Here is a 14,299-nt window from a genome sequence, read left to right as displayed (position 1 = left end):
AGAAGAAGAAATGAGAGCCGGTATTGAGTCAAGTTTTGCCCCTTTTGTTTTATTAACAAATGTACAGTGTATTTAGGAATTGAAATACATAAAATATCCAAAGTATTGCTAATTATTCCACTATTTTTTGCAGGACAATAAAACCTAACCAATAAACACTGCAGTAAAAATAATATACAGATTGCCACTTGAGACTGTTCTCTCTAAAGGATTCAGCGTCTTCCAGATTTAAAAATCTTATTATTAAAATTATTTACAAGCCAAAACATCCATTCAATATCAAAAAACATTTATTTTTCTTTGCAGAAAACTGTAGCTTCTGTTCTTTGTATCAAGAGAAAATTCACACTAACAATCCATCTTCTGTTCCACAGTTGTGTTGCGCTCGTCTGTCACGTTCCTGGTGTGTGTGGCTGTGTGTGTTTTACAGTTTGAGCTTGGCCTCTTTGGCCTCCATGGCTTTGGTGGCGACCTGAGCGCGCTCTGACAGCAGCGCTGCTTGCTCAGCTGGCCCCTGTGACTGGGCATTCTTTAGCAGGAAGTGGCTGATGAAAAGCTTCAAGCCCTCCCGCAGCATTCCTAGCTTGGGAATTCCTGAAATCCTGGCGAATGGGAAACAATGAGGGACATTGATTAGAGACGTTCACATGGTGTGAAGCAGTGAAGACGAAGATGTTGGCTAACATCGCTGAAATGTTACAATAGGATTTTAAGCAATGTTAGCAGGATGGCTCAATGGATGGCATCTTGTTCTCTCTCATTTTATTAAAGATTTTTACTATTATAACCCACAAGTAATATATTATTACTGAATTTCCCTCCTGAGTGTCACAAAAGGTTTATCTCATTAAAACCACAGGAACATCATTTGTACCCATGTATTGAGCATCAGTGATGTCTGTAAAAGACAACACCCACCCCAGTCACAGTCTGTTCACCCTGCCGCCATCTGGCAAAAGATACAGAAGTATCCGCCACTGTACCACCAGACTACTGAGCAGCTTCTCTCCTCGGGCTGTGAGACTCCTGAACACTCCACCGTGAAGTTAATCTTATTAAATTGATTATCATTTATTCAGTAGTTTGTATAGTTTGGGGGTTTTTGCATGTGGCTTAGAAAATTCAAACTGGAGTTTTGCTACACAACCTTGTGTTGTATAATGAGAATTAAATTAATACTAGATATTTGGTCCATTTTGGTCCAAACAGATATACTTCAATAATTATTGGATGGGACATCAAGACATTCTTGGTCCCCAGAGGATGAATCTCATTGACTCTGTTCATCCCATGACTTTTATTTATTAATTTATTTATTAATAAAGTACTTTAGTTATTATTTGTTTAAGTAGAAATAAAGCATTTCTTCACATCCAGCTCATAAACTGAGAAGACTGGCTGCTTTTCTTACATTATAAAGTGTTTGTCGGACAAGACAATATCATCATCCTGGGCTTCATCATCATCACTCTTTTAAGCTTAAACAATTAATTAATCAAGAAAATAACCATCCTTTTGATACATAATTAGAATGCAAAATATAAGAAGTATAAGTACAGCACTTACACAGCATTACCTATTGTTAGCATTAAGCTAAAATCCCTGCTGTGCTGACTCATAGTGGTTGTTTTTTTCCATTATTTTCCATGTTTAAACCTCAAACCCTCTAAGTGTATGCACAATGAAGCTCACCTTCCAAATATGCTGGCGAGGTCCTCAGGATCCGTTTCTTTAAGCAGTTTGGTCAGAACCTGACGCAAGAAGCGCACTGTGGGCTTATCTAGTTCCCCAAACTCGATAACCTACAGAGAAAAACACAGAAACGACTGTAAGTAATATATTTTTTTTAGGATTTAACTCAAATCATCACATCAAATATATAAATGTAACACAGCGAAAGCCTCAATCTAAACATGACATGTCACTTACTTTGAGTATGGAGAGCGAGAGGCACTTCTTCTGAAGGAAGCGGGTAACCAGCAGGACCAGGTTGTTAAAGGTGCTGCTGGGAAGGTTGGACAGCTCCCTGAACTTGTCCCATAGGTTGAACTGGAAAGTCATCTTGGAGAATACAAGACAAAAGATTGTACATTAGCACCGAATGATACACAAATGATTCCCAAAAACAAAACAAAAGTAGAAACCACAAACAACAGAAACCAGCTTCTCTGCCCAGGTAATCCCCTCATCCAGGTCCAGTTTATATGTGAAAAGCAAACATTCCCGCCAGCTCCGCTTCGAGCTCTTTGATGAGGACAATGGTTCATCAGTTTCTGATATGGACCCGCAGCCTACACGGCAGCAGAGTAGGAAGTGTGGTCTCGCGCCCATTGTTTGCAGTCACAGTTTGAGTGAAATCATTTCAGAGGTGAGAGGTGTGAGAGGCTCCCACACTGCAGAGGTGAACTACAGGCCGGGTCACACACAGTTTAAGAGACTGGGTGGTCACACACACACGCATACATCCAGCAGGTAACTCTTCTTATTTTCTCATTTTCTCTTTTCTTAATAAAGACAATGTACAAAGGATTTAATTATATAATTATCATATACTGAATGTGCAACATTTATATAAGAAATTAGAGATTTGATTATGATAATTACTTGATTTGAGTATTGAGATGTGTACCGGTGAAAAACACATTATTATTATTTGTTTACGTTCTGCAATAAAATAACTAGAAATAAAACAAAACGCCAATCAATCAATTGCAATCATTTGCAGCTATTTTTGTGTTTTTTTGTTTGTTTTTATTTGTTAAAGTCATATTTCTAGCAAAAATACCTAATGTTACCTACTTCCAGCCACTAAATTGGGAGGACTGGTTGCTTTTGTTACATTTTGGTGTGTTTTGGGGAAAAAAAAACAATATCATCATCCCTGGCTTTGGGAAATTCTATTGGCCATTTTTCACAATTTTCTCACTTTTACAGACTAAACCATTAATTAACAGGGAAAATAAACAGAATATTAAACACACAATTAAAATGCAAAGCATTTATATATAGATAAACTAACTATTGGTACTGATCCTGAAATTTAGTGAGGAAGAAGTAATGAGATGGTGGGAGGGCTCCGAGTAACGATTATTCGCATTATTGATTACTCTGCCAATTATTTTCACAATTGTGACAAATGTCAAAACTCTTGTTACATTATCATAAATGACATAGAAAAGCAACACATCCTCACATTTATGAGGCTAGAACCAAAGAATAATACATAAAATAATAATAATTTAAAAAAAATTCTAATGACTAATACATTATCAGAACAACTGTCAGTTAATTTTGTTTAAATTAACTAATCTATTCATGGTTTCAGCTCTAACTTACATCAGCTATTCTTATAATTCTGTGCTTTTACAGCATATTGTTTTTTTTCAATCATTTCCTGCTCTCAAGATCAGAATTTCAAGTGTTTACATATAACAACTGTCTTGGAGAAAGGCTTCTTATTGTATGTACTAATCTGACTGTAGTTGTATGTCTCAGTCATCAAGGTGTGGGTTTTTACCTGGAAGCGGCGATCCTGGGAGCAGAATTTCTCTCCAAGCACGGCGTAATAGGCATTAAAGGTTTTCTCCTGCAGACAGCAGTCCATCAGGACATGAACGATCTCCCTCTCCTGCTTGTCCTTCAGGCCCATCCTTCACACACAGCAAATAAAAGGCTTTTAAATATCAACCTCACAGCTGGACTACTGTGAAATGCTCAAATAATGAATGTATCATTTCCTTCCGTCACACTGCAGAGGTGAGCGAAGACAAACCTGAGCAGTTTCTCAAATGCATCTAAATAATCTTCACTCGTCATAATCACACAGAAGATGTTTCTTCTGACTTCTGTGTTCATCCTCTGTTTCCTGGCCAGATCCAAGACCTTGGCACTAAACTGAAACAAACAAATCAACAGTTAAGTTAGAAATGCTGGTAAGGCCGAGGACGCACATGAAATCAATCACATCAAAAATTTAAAACATTCAAAAACTGTAATAAAACTATAATAACTCTGACTACCTGTCCCTCAGCAGTACTATGTTTCGAGGTCTCGTTCCCTGCTTTGTTGATCATGGGCGCCCCGCTCCACGAGGAGCCGACGATCCACCAGCGGCCCACTTGCTCTGCTGCCAGGAGGTTGTCCAGAGAGACCCTCAGCTTCATGTCACTGCCTGCTGCACTCCGCTGGATCTGAGAACCACATTTACACAGAATTAACCACAAGTTCATTAAGGAGGCGAACGCCAGTTGCAGAATATTAAAGAAGGACGTCAAGTTAGCGATCCTGAAGAGCAAAACAGTTAAAAACAGCCACAGAGATGGTCATAACAGCATCAACAACGATTCTGTAAAGGTGGTACTCTGGCGCCACCTGGTGGTACAAGTGGGGGCTACAATTAAAAAAAAACACTTAAAAGAAACGTCCATGTTCAGTATTATGAATGTAATATTTATTATGAAGTAGCACATCAACATTTTAAATTCATTTTCACTAAAGGGGGAAGATATGGATACTTCAAACGTAACATGGTCATGTTGTGAAATCACCCACCAGAGTCCTCTGCAACTTCCTCAGTCTCTCCATAGGTTCGGGATCGTAGCCTGGGATCTTCCGCATATCGTTGTTCTTCAAAGCCAGCATGGTTTCCAGCATGAAGCGCACCTGAGAACACATGTGTACATAAATTAAAGTGAGAGAAGCTTCCAAAATACATACAGAACTGAGAAATCAATTACACAAGGTTGTAGCGTGTTAAAAAAGTCGAGTAAACAAAATAATTTAAATAAAAATGTATTCTTGGTTGCCTTACCCTGGTCTGATCCTGAAACTTCGACCCCATGTCGCTGGCCTTGCGCTGGCCTTCAGTGATGAGCTCCTTGAGTGCCAGAGGGTCGTCCTTCCTCAGGGCGAAGCCGACATTCCTCAGCGTGAACAAAACCAGTTCCACGTCCTTCTCTGCGAAGGCTCCGATCAAAAGTTTCAGGATGTCGAAGATGAGGACAGAATGTACAACCTGGAAGTTATAGAGGTGACCGATGATGGCGACCAGGTTGTCACACTCCTTGCCTTCAGTCGGGTTCCTGTATACAGCGTCAAACTTTCGCACAACTGTCTCTAGAAAATGGGCCCCGACCTAGGAAATAATTAAAAGGACAATTTCAGACTGTGATTCATGTTTTAATCAGATGTTTTTATGTTAATATTTGTGGACATGGACATATGATGAAATGGTTCAATATAACAGCGCTACACAGGTTGCCACAGTTCAAGTCCAAAACATAACTCCATTTGAGACTGAACTACAAGAGTCAAAGTTGAATCTAATGGATGTTCTAGGATTGTTGATGTATCCCCAGATTTCTACAATAAAATGAGTTACAAAATATTCCTTAAATAATCTCAAAGATCCCTCAAACTGTGTTCAAAGCCAACTGTATGCTCCTAATCTTACTAATGATCCTGTTGTAGGTCACTGACAGGATGGAGAGTCAATACAACAGAGAGATAACAATCCTATTACACCTTAACTAAAGGAAACGGAGGTGTTAGATATCACTTTCCAATTCATTAAAAGAGCATTAGCTCACAGTGGAGACATGCTAATTCCAGCAGCTAATCCCTTTGAAAAAAAGCCTCTAATGATTAATCCAAGATCTGATGTCGATTCTCAGGTGAGTCGTTACTCTTTCTCACAAAGACAGGGAAACCACAAGCTTATTAGTGGATGAGACAGTGAACTGAAGGTCTCCAGGTGGAAATACCTCCAGAAATTCAAAGCCCACCAAATGTTGTGCATCTATCACAGGTTTTCAAATTCTGAAGCCAGGAATAAATGGGGTGTGTTCACCTCTAAGCCGACGGCGTGATGGAGGATGCTGACGAGCAGGACGTGCTCCATCAGTAGTCTGTCTGGCATCAGGGCCGGGGTGACGCAGGCTGCCAGCAGCAGCTCTGTCAGGGTGTCATTCATGTCCTTCCTGCTGCAGCTCATGTACAGCTCCTCCAGCTGACCACTGATGGACGCCATGTTGGGCTCACTCAGCCTGACCAAAAAAATGGGCGAGTCAATCAAGAGAGTTTAATGACAACTATTTTGATAATTGAGCATGATGTGCCAGCAGAAAACCTGTTACACTTGATAGAAAGTGTAACAGGTGCTGCTGGTCATGAGTAAATACTATTTTATTCACAACCTAAAGATATTCCGTTTACTTAAAGATACCAGAAAATATTCATATTTAAGAAGCTGTAATCAGAGAATTTTGACCTTACAATAATAAAAATTAAAATAATTGGCGATTAATGTAATGGTTGACAAATAATTGATTAATTGTTCCAGCTCTAACTTGCTTTGGGGTTTTTTTGGCAGGCAATTCATAATCATGTCCACCTACAACAATTGATATGCCAAAGAAATCAAGGTAATGAGATAAATATGGTGTAAATATGAATGCTCAAATCTAAAAACTGATTTCCTAACATCATTTACAAAGCGATATCTATTTAAAGTTTGGTCACATTAGTTAAGATCAGCCATCTTAAGCTATTAGTCATATCAGAGCAGTAATGTCAATGTGAAAACAATTTCCCAGAGCCCAAAATGTCTTCTTTTGTCCAACCAACAGTCCACAAACACAAGACTCTTCATTTACTGACATAAATGACAAAGAAAAGCAGCAAATCCTTACATTTAACAAGCCCGAACCACCGATTGTTTCACATTTTTCCATGAAAAATGACTTAAATGATTATTCAATTGTCAAAATAGCAAAATTTTAAATAATCAACTAATTGTTGCAGCTCTAACAGCTAATGAGTACAATTTGTCGTGTGTAAGAGGTGCTATTTCTGTGCTGTGTTCAGACAGTTACCTGTTAATCAGACCTTTCACATTCCTCTTCAGCTTTTCGAGCTCTGCTTTGCGTTTATCATCTCCAGCGCCTCGCAAGTGAGGTGGCACGTATTTACCCGTTGTGTTGACCTGGATATTAAAACATTACAATTAGTATTAGTATTTCCATTATACAGTATACAACATGTCAAAGATATGTCAATGATGGTCAAATATTTCTGCACTTACAGTTTCTGACTTTGAGTCTGATGTCTTTGCGTCTTCCTCTGCTTCCCCTTCATTTTCGTCATCTGACTCAGCTGCATCACTCTCACCCTCCATTTCCTCCTCCTCATCAACCATTTCATCATCATCATCATCATCCTCTGCCACCTCCTCATCATCATCATCGTCGACCATTTTATCATCATCATCCTCTGCCTCCTCCTCGTCCAACTCATTTTCATCATCAGATGAGCCCATATCTTCCTCACTGCCCTCACTCGCCATCTCATCTCCAGGTTCTTCGTCCTCATCTGACAGCTGAGAGTCATCGAGCTTTTCAAAGTTCTCCTTGGCCATATCCATGTCATCATCATCATCATACATCCCCGCGGCCGACGAGCCAGAGTCAAGCATACCAAGGATGTAATCGAGTCCATCGGCCACGAATGACTGAGGGAGAGTTTTCTTGTTTTTTCTCTTGTTTAATCCCAGATACCGCTCCAGTTTCTTTATTTCTCGGTCCTCGTCTTCATTTGCTTCCAGAAGTGCCTTTTTTCTTGACTCTTGAAGCTTATTGATTTTCTTGCCTTTCTTAGAAGATGCTGGTGTTTTAGAGGTGTCTGATTTCTCTGTAGGAGCACTACTGGACTTACTTGACACCTCTTTCTTTGCTTTTTCCATTTTCTTCTTCTGCTGCTGCTGCTGCTGTTTATCAGCTGTCACTCCTGAGCTTTCACCCTCATCCAGGGGTAAACTGATGGTCTTTTTACCCTCATAATGACTTTTCTTTTTGGCTTTTTTCATTTTTCGCTTTTCTTTGCGAAGCTCCTTTCTGCTTTTCTTTTTAACAAATCTCAAGCCATGGTCATCCTCCACTTCTTCAGCGCCACTTTTGCTTTTAATAAACTCATCCACTGACACCATGTACTTCTGCAGCAACTCACTTCCCTTCTTCTTTTTGCTGTTCTGCTTCAGTTTCCCCTTCATCTCGACAAATTCAACTCAAGACTTCGACTACGAGCTGGATAACGTTAACTTCATCCGGCTAACCTTCTTTCAAAACGCCCAGTTTAGCTAACAAACTAGCTAACGCTGTTGAACTACAGAGCATAGGCTCAACATTTAAACAATAAACCGACGTAAAGCGCTAATGTGTGCTTATTTTAAACACATCAATACACTCACAAACACACTTAAATACCTCAGAGTTGCACATGTGTCTCCATGAGGACAATATTGTTGCTATGACCCACGAGCACGTGACCATCTGCTTCCAGGGCGCACAGAAGACCCGACGCAGGCTGATGACGCACTTTATTTTGGGGCGTTTTTTTTGTGAAGCGGTCTTCATCCGTTGTAAACTGTCTCCGAACCAGACTGTGCAATTGTTTTTGCAGAGGGGGGAAGTCACCGGAGTTGTTGCTGCCGTTGCCAGTTGTGCGAGCTAGCATGTAGTGAGTCAGTAGCTTTTTTGTATTTGCAATATGAAGAATGGACGAAGACGACGTTACTATCAGAGAGCAGAATTTCCACAGCCAAGTTCGAGAGTACATCGTAAGTAACGTACGGAGCGGCTAGCCGAGGCTAGCAGGCTAACAACGTCCTCTACTGCACAGTGACGTTAACGGGGGCTAACGTTAGCTTCATCTGTCAGTTTGACACGGCAGAATTTATTCAGCTCGATAATAATACTTCATTATGTGGTGCGCACAAAAAATATTTAATTTCATGTCCACTCAAGTTAGATGGCCACATCTTGTGTGAATTTAAAAAAATAAGGAGTGAACGCGCGAATTAAAGTTAGCTTATGTTAGCTAACATTAAGTAGTTGATTACAGTCGTATGAAAGAGCTAATGTACTGGCTGATGATGTTAGAATAGATTTGTATTTAATTTGCCTGCGGTTCACTCAACTACGACATGGACAAAATGTCCCAGTCCTCACTGATTCAATGTTCCTGAATTAGTGAGATAAAATCGTTATTTTTTTAATGATTTATGTACCTTATATTATCCAAAATGTCACAGAGTGCTCATAGTGCTCAGTGCAGATAGTCTTACATGTGTAAGGGAAGATGTCATGTTGATGTTTGGGGCAGACCTCATGTAAGATCATTTTTATCATGAAAACCAGCTATAGTTAAAAAAGTCTATTTCATGTTTCCACGATGGTTTAAAGTTTAAAAATCCTTCTGGTGTTTTAGGAAGGGAACATTTTTTGTGGCAAATAGTATTTGTAGAGCTTGGCACAGGATACCTTTTGTTTTCAGTATGATATTATATGTAAAAGGTTATGTTCTTGTCTTGGTTATCCAACTGATACTTTACTTTTGGTGTCTGATAAGAAGTAGGTGATTTTTTTTTCATTTTCAACAGCAACTGACTGCTTTGGTCATTTTAGTTTCAGAGATATTGTCGGGACCATAGATTCTAACTAAAGGATCAATTGAACAGGTTGACAAGGGGAATTTTTAAATGATGTCTTGCCAGACATCTTGGTGAAGTTGAAGATGGGACACTTTGTCTGGAGTAGGTCTTCTGGCAACACTTCTGGACTATAAAAACTATCGTGTGTCTAACCAGCAGGCAAGCTCAATAACTCAGCTTAAGCGTTCACATTTTGTACTAAGCATCTGCTCAGTATCTCATATCAACATTCTGTACTAAGGATCCCTTTGCGTGATGCTGTGTTGGTACTGTGTCATTTAGCCTTAATGTCTATGGTGAGTCTGCTTATGGATTGATTTCTACAGGTGTAAAGTGATATTTCTTGTTGTGTGTGTGCTTATTTTGCAGCTAATTTTGCACTCTGGGCTAAGTTTCAAGTTCATAAACATGACTTGCTGACAAGATGGTATGCTCTTCATCTGCAGCTTATTTTGCACTCTTAAATTATTTTATTAAGTTCATGAACTTGAGCCGGTGACAAGATGGTATGCTCTTATTAGGCCTGAGGTGTGGGAAACTGTTTCTTCTGTAAATTCCCAATACTGTAAAGAATTACTGAAGAAAACCATGTTACCATGTGCAATCAGGTTAACATAGGAATGTGTCACTATCTTGCATGTGGTTTGGTCAGTAATTTCATTTTCCACTACCACCTCCAAGCAAGGCTGTAACATCATTATCATGTATTGACGTCCCAACCTGAACAGCAGTTTCTTTGGTAGAAATTAGTATCACCATAGTTAGGGGAACATGTAACATGTACTTCCAACAGACTTTGCAACATCACATTACTCTCCCTATCCAAGGTCTCCTTCATACTCATGTCTGTTCTTCGGCTGAATTCTATATTTATCTCTAAGGTGACTTATAATTTAAAATCATGACCTCCAATAATGATGTTACTACAGTGCATGAAAATATAGTGAGCAGCTCAGCCAGTTGGAGAAATTGCAGGGTCCTCTGTCTGAAACGATGCAATTACTGCCCCTCAACTCCAGCTTGAGTTCATATGTCATGAAAGTGTGAAATACTGTTTCTAAATTGGTTGGGGATGCTTGCAAACTTGGGAGAAGCTCGACTTGTTATTACCTGCTCCTTTTATATTGCTTACAGTGTTAGTTCATATATTTTTTATAGGAAAACAGCAATAACCTAGCTAGTGGCAGTGGTGCTGACTGGTCTGCTTGCTACTTGTCATTATCTCCTCCCAAAATGATGTGTTTTTGGGTCTGTCCTGGTTTATCAGCTCTGTGCAGTGTGCACCTGATTATGTCTTATTTTGGGTTTCCCCTTTTGTGGACATGGTTTAGCTTGAGCCACAGTCACTACAGAGTTTTGTAGCTTGTAAATATATCAGCTGTCTTTCATTTGGAAGGGAACTGCAGACGATTAGAAAAACAGTGTTTGCTACAGCTGTTACATAACACCATGTACTCCCCAGATTGACTGTGGAGGTTTGGAATTTCTTTTTATGCGAGTTTGTCTGTCTGTCTGAAATGTGCACGATCTGCCTGGTGGTGTCTGGCTGAGTCATCTCATGATCCCAGCTTGGCTGTGATGAGCTGTGCAATGTTGACAGGGGGGCAAAGTGCTGAAGTGGGAGCTTCTAACATTAGTTACGTCCCAGCCACTGTCACAGTAGAAGGGGGGAATGTGGAATGTGATCTTTCTGTAAGACCGTCAGGCTTGTTTCAAGGCAGTGGTTACCTAATAAACGGCACACATAGGTAATTTCTGGAACACTTTGCATGCAGCATTGGCCTAATTAGTATTGTCCGATGTTGGAAAACAATGATGCATTGCTCACTTCTGTCCTTTTATAATCAACTAAATGGGTCGTGTTGAAATAGTAGCTGATGATTTGTGCAATAATGGAACCAAAAAGATTTAATTTTACCTCAATCTGCACACTTGAACAGACCTAAACCGAATGTTCGCTTATTTATGGAGAGCAAACATTTATGTGTATACTGTGCAAATGCTAAATGATCAAGTATATTCCACCATATTAAAGCGTAGGAGGAAATTGACAGATTTGTGTAGGCAAGTCTTAGTGCACTCTACCCTGCCAGGACTAGATATTCAAACACTCAGATAATCCACTGTTACAGTTAAAACTATTAGAGCTGAAAACCAATAATAGATTATTTGTTTAGGTTATTAGTTATTTTGACTCTATTGTCAATCAATTTTGTTTAGGTACATTTTTTGAGCAAACATGTAAAAAATCAACCGGTTAGACTCCCTGAAATGTGAGTATTTTCAGTTTTTGTCAGTCTTCTGTGATAGTAATTGGAAGAAAACAAGATTTTTGTATATCAACATGGACTTCAGTGTCCATCAGTGTTTCCCAAAGCCCAAGATTAAAGACATTCTGTTTACTGTCACAGATTAAAAAAAAAAAAAAAACTGAACACGTTTAAGGATTAAGGAGCTGGAACCAGAGAAGTTTGATCTTTTTTTCTTTAATTTATTGTTGCAGCTTTACCTAATATAAATGTAATTCGACTAGATTTTATACATAGTATTATTATATTGTTGAGATTATAACATGTACAGTAAAGACTAACAATCGTGTAGTCTGTAGTATAATAAATAGATGTACAGTAACAAGAAGTGGAGAAGGTAAGTTTGAAATCTAAGTGTACTTTTGATAACTCCTTGCTAATGTACTAATGTGGTGAGTCATCTTCAGTCGTTGTAAATCCTTGACTAAGATTCTTATGTTGTCATTTCAGATTTGCTTCCTCCTGTTTGCAGTCCTCTACATTGTCTCCTACTTCATCATAACCAGATACAAGAGGAAGAGTGGTAAGTGTAAAATATAAACGCTCCCTCCGTGGGAACAGAATTCGGCATGGGACTCCATTTAAAGCATCTTTAACACTAACGCAGCAGAAATGTGCCCGTGGTGGACCCATTTTCACGGCAAACATTGTAGAAGTTAGTCTGGTTATGCTGTGTTTGCTCAAAGAGAGAGCCCTTCATTGTTTAGACTGAAAGGAAGTCATGGCCAAGAAGGCTTTAGGTGTATGCTTGAGAGACCGCACCCATGCCTTGAGAGTAATCTCTCACAGTCAGCTCAGAGTAAACTGTATCCACCCCAAATTGCTTTTTGGGCTGTGGTGGCAAAATGAATACAATTGGTCACATTATAACCTGTTTGTAATAAGGTCAGGTTAATGACATAACCTGTTGTGTTAAATGTTATTCAACCAATGAATTGAATTGACGAAAGGATTTGTTTTTTTTCTTCTGTAACATCTCTGACACAGCGTTTGAGCTACAGCAGTCAGACATGACAGATAAAAATCTGACCGAGTTGTAAAGGAGAAAACGGAGACGAGAGGCCCAGGCAGACATTATGAACTGTATCCCATTTTCCCAGGACAAATTTAGTATGTCCGGGTCACCTAGGCTTCCCTTGTCTCATTTTGAAAGTAGACCACTTTGCACCAGAAATTCCTTCTGGAGTTTTGTACAGTAGAAATCTAGGCTGCTCACACCTCGTGCTTTGCCAGCCTAATCTTATCACTTACATTACTCAGGCATTGTGAAATAGAAAGTGGTATTACATGCACTATTTCGTACAGGTTATTTGAACGCACTTGCACTGAAAAATGTAAGGGAGCACTTCATGGACTTTCACTTTGGATAGGGATACATGTAGACGTAGAAATCACAAGAAAGCTCCAAGGCGCTGTCTTTTAAGCTGTTAAAATGCCTTTATTGTCACAGCATATTAGAGTGACGTATTTTGGCATCAAGCCTTCATCAGGGGATCTAATAAATGGAAGGCATGACTCTAAAATACATCAGTTATCTGTGATATCTGCCGAAAAAACATGATCAGTACAAGTATCATATTTTTCAAGTTTCTGACATGAAATAATGCTGGATTCAGCATTCAGCAAGTAAAATGTTTATAAGAAGCTTTTTAAAAAATAATAGGTCACCTCATATAATCTGTCAAATTAGCAGTGGACAAGTACAATTATTATTTTTTTTAAAACAATAATGGATGCATGGAAAGAAGTAGTCAGCCTTAAAAACAAGGACATCCCAAATACTCTAGTCTTTTGTCCCTTTATCTGCATTCTTACAGTAATTTATGTTTTTTATCAGCTAATCTAGGGTGGAAAATTTTAGATATCTGACTCTGCTGACTTATTAGGATGACCTGAATAATGTTGACAATGCTGTGTTCTCCCAAGTAATGTTTGAAGTAAGATGTGATGTATTGAATGTGGACCTTATTCAGCTCAAAAGGTCACACTCTAACCACCTTGTGACTGAGTAGTTGTGTTTCCTTTTATAGATGACCATGAAGATGAAGATGCTGTTGTCAACAGAATATCGTGAGTAGAGCAATTTATTCTAGAGATTGTAGCAAGCACCGTTGAGTGAGGTATCTTTTTTAAGAGAAAGTAGTCATCAAGCTGTTTTTATTCGGATGGGCACAAGTAAGGAAAGTTTGTAAGATGAAGTGATTAATTGATCAGTTGATCAACAGCAAATGTGTCGATCATTTAAGTTATGGTTTCCAACCAAATGACAAGGTTTATCTGATTTAAACTTCTCAGTTGTGAGATTTTTCCTTCTTGTCTGTATTTTATATCATTGTGAGGTAAATATCTTTGGGTTTTTAAGTTTGGGTGAACTAAAAAAGTCATCTTGGACATTTTTCACTATTTTCTACAATTCCATAGAGTAGACCACAACAATATATGTATTAATCTAGAAAATAATCTGCTGATTAATAGATAGTAAAACAAACATTAGTTGTAGCCCTAA

At 38.9% G+C, this 14,299-nt stretch overlaps 2 protein-coding genes across 2 annotated transcripts in view; one reads left to right on the top strand and one right to left on the bottom strand.

The window, feature by feature from the left end:
- Positions 1-23: 23 nt before the first annotated feature.
- Positions 24-8,302, bottom strand: nom1 (nucleolar protein with MIF4G domain 1). Its single transcript, XM_084340288.1, has 11 exons — positions 7,082-8,302; positions 6,873-6,982; positions 5,849-6,044; positions 4,811-5,134; positions 4,552-4,662; positions 4,020-4,190; positions 3,773-3,894; positions 3,518-3,650; positions 1,930-2,061; positions 1,693-1,802; positions 24-602 (listed from the first exon to the last, which is right to left on the bottom strand). The coding sequence occupies exons 1-11, from the start codon at positions 8,042-8,044 to the stop codon at positions 425-427; spliced, it is 2,550 nt and encodes an 849-aa protein (XP_084196414.1). The 5' UTR covers positions 8,045-8,302; the 3' UTR covers positions 24-424.
- Positions 8,303-8,399: 97 nt separating this feature from the next.
- The window catches only part of lmbr1 (limb development membrane protein 1), a 35,701-nt gene continuing 29,801 nt past the window's right edge, over positions 8,400-14,299 (top strand). Inside the window, exons 1-3 of the mRNA XM_084340289.1 lie at positions 8,400-8,611; positions 12,244-12,316; positions 13,824-13,863. Coding sequence (XP_084196415.1) covers positions 8,549-8,611; positions 12,244-12,316; positions 13,824-13,863 — 176 coding nt within the window. The 5' untranslated portion in view covers positions 8,400-8,548. The remainder of the gene's footprint in view (positions 8,612-12,243; positions 12,317-13,823; positions 13,864-14,299) is intronic.

The sequence above is a fragment of the Pagrus pagrus genome (genome assembly GCF_965226575.1).
Source record: "Pagrus pagrus genome assembly, chromosome: 20".
Taxonomy (NCBI): domain Eukaryota; kingdom Metazoa; phylum Chordata; class Actinopteri; order Spariformes; family Sparidae; genus Pagrus; species Pagrus pagrus.
The sequence above is the reverse complement of the archived record's forward strand: the minus strand, read 5'-3'. Positions and strand labels throughout refer to the sequence as shown.